Source organism: Stegastes partitus, unplaced genomic scaffold (assembly GCF_000690725.1).
Source record: "Stegastes partitus isolate 25-593 unplaced genomic scaffold, Stegastes_partitus-1.0.2 Scaffold72, whole genome shotgun sequence".
NCBI lineage: Eukaryota > Metazoa > Chordata > Actinopteri > Pomacentridae > Stegastes > Stegastes partitus.
The window spans coordinates 686,937-689,729 of NW_007577803.1; the positions used below are offsets into that span (position 1 = coordinate 686,937).

General features: G+C 41.9%; 1 protein-coding gene across 1 annotated transcript in view; it reads right to left on the bottom strand.

Annotated features, from left to right (window-relative positions):
* The window catches only part of LOC103353462 (DNA topoisomerase I, mitochondrial), a 38,137-nt gene that overhangs the window by 25,891 nt on the left and 9,453 nt on the right, over nt 1–2,793 (bottom strand). The window contains exon 2 of the mRNA XM_008276454.1: nt 1,768–1,899. Coding sequence (XP_008274676.1) covers nt 1,768–1,869 — 102 coding nt within the window. The 5' untranslated portion in view covers nt 1,870–1,899. The remainder of the gene's footprint in view (nt 1–1,767; nt 1,900–2,793) is intronic.

Consider the following 2,793-nt stretch of genomic DNA (forward strand, 5'->3'; position numbering starts at 1 on the left):
GCCAGGGCAGGACAGGGATGACCGTGGGAGGAAAAAAAGAAAAGGTCTGTTAGTGATGCAGTATTTCTAAAACATAAGTACAGTCGTGACTCGATAATCCAACACTAAATGTAAAACCTTCTTTTATGTCAGATAGCAAGGCTGTCGGATTGTCAAGACGGAGGTCGAGATACAAGGAGGACTTGATGCTGGAAGGTTCATTAGTTGTTAATTATTGTTCATAGTTGTTATAATAACTAGTAGGGCTGGTCCCAGTAGAACTTTCTGCTCTCTGGATATTTAGGCCCAATTAATGATGAATATTTGGCGCGGTCTGGGGACACTTCCACACCGGGGCAGCGCTCTGACGGGGTGGAAGTGTCCGGAACACACAGGCAGTACTTGGCTGCTGATGCTGGTTGCAAAGAAATTAGATTTCACAAAAAAATCTGAACTGAGCATCAAGTCCTGCAGTGTGAACGTAGCCAATCTGTGGGATTGTTCACTCAGATAATACGCCGTCATCCTGATTGGTGACATAAAATGTCATGTCGGAGTCACAATCCAAGGCTGTCGCTATGTTAAGGCTGTTTTTATGGGTTCAGTTAGCTTTTCCTAAAAACCTGTCAGATAGCAGGTTTTGGATTGTTAAGGGTCGGATTATCAAGTCACGACTGGAGCTAAAGAAATACTGTAAAACTGCAAGGAAAAAGCTACCTTCCCTTTTCTCTTGACATGACTGAGCGGGCTCCTAAAAGACAGTTTGAGCTGCACTATTATCAACTCGGGGCTTAAAGGCACATTAGGCTGATGGTACCCTCATGCCTCTGCCTGGTTAGGATCATTCTAGTCAGACAACGCTATAAAATGCCACCAATCAGACAAGCAGCGTCCCAAAGGATCTGCCTACAGCTCTGAACATGTTTCTTTTCAGTTTGACCTTTCCAACCTCCGGGGCTCGGCGTAACATAAAACTGAGCAGCAATTACTCCCCAACGATGTTAATTTTCCTCATTCAGAAATCTCAAATCTGAACGTCAGACTCAGGCAGTACAACAGTTAAAGAAGGAGGCACTCGTCTCAGGAAAATTATTTCTATGAGGCTTGTAGCCGAGGTGGGTAAGTTGATCCTTAATCAGTAATTCAGTCAGTGTGCCATGAAATAACATGAGGCTAGCTGTCACAGAGAGCTGCCTGCTGTACTGCCAGTGGCGCTTACAGGTGTCTATTCATCTCTCTGCTCTCATCAATTACACAAGCCAATGACAGATCACTCCGCATTCATTTGTCTGCTCACATATGCATGGTAATAAACGCATCAGATATCAAAGTAAATTAATTTATTCATATGAAGATGGAGTACCCACTGTACTCAGTGAAATGAATGCATGTCCTCAATGCCACCAGCCAGCCAGACAGACAGCTCAGACACCCGAAGCACTCGCTCAGCACCACTTCCTTTATTTCGTTTATGGCACTGTGATAACTGCAAGTGTGTGTTTTTTTCTTTTTTATTAATTCAAATTAATTTGTCTCCACGTTTTAACAACATGAAAGGCAATGCATGCTGCAACACCCAGCTTTGATGTGGATGTGGAGCAGATGTTGCTGCAGTCAGGTGCATTTATTACCAGGGAGCTGCTCTACCATGACATGGAGGTTCAGGAAGCTGATTGGACAAACTCTCATCATGGAATAAAACACAACGCGTTAGCTAAACTGACAGCATGCCGTTTATAAGTCCGTTTTTCTTTCCATCCGTTCCGGAGACACTCACCTGCTCGTGACATGTTCCCCCGCACCTGCGCTCTCGCGGTCACTCAGCCTCTTCAGTTTCGTCGACTTGTGCTTGGTCTTCGCGTCTCCTTTAGCTTCCTTCTCTCTTCCCATGTCTCACCAGTACCTTATAGCAAAGAACAACTACATTCACAATTTACAAAAAAAAAAGAAGAAAAAAAAGAGAAAACAGTGCGCTGTCAGTGTTAATATCCTAACCGACCTTCGAAGTTAGTTAGCCAGTTAGCTCGCTAGCTAGCTGCAGTCACACCAAAATAACGCACAGCTCCGTTAACTCACATTGATATATGAAGAAAATAATTATTAAATGACATGGCTAGCAAGTAAAAATCTTCACCATCAATCTACCTGCTCCCCCGCTTGTGGTGACGGTAAATTCTGGGTTATTTTTCGTGTGAAATACAAACTTTTCAGGCGACTCAATTATCCTCAGTGACAAGGCGGAATCTCCTCCGACCTCTGCTACCGTTGACCTGAGCTACGTCAGCCTGAGCTGAGCTCTGATTGGATGAGGAAGTTCCGGGTGCGGGTGGTGTTACCATAGATTTGTATAATATATGGATATGTATAGCACCATATATTTATTATTATATATATCTATGAGTGTTATGTGACCCATATAATTCGGTGACCCGTCCTGACCGTACAGATCCATTTCCTCAATATGGAAGTGCCTTAGAGATGTTAATATTGAAACAATAGACTCAATAAACAATCCAACAATCCTTTATTTATTTTATCTCCTTTTGTACTGTTTCAATTTGATTTTTGATTTTTATTTATTTATTTATTTATTTTAATTTTCTCTCTCTTTTATGGCTCTTATGGAACGTACCTGCAGTATAATGTGTGATCAGAGGTAGAACATTTTTCCTGTAACATCCTGAGGATTATAGAACATTCGTTTTTATAAAACATTTGCACAACGTTACATGACATCAACACAGAACAATGTAATGTTCGCAAAATGTTTTAAGAATGTTAGGGTGTAATGATCTGACAACGTTATCAGTAAAG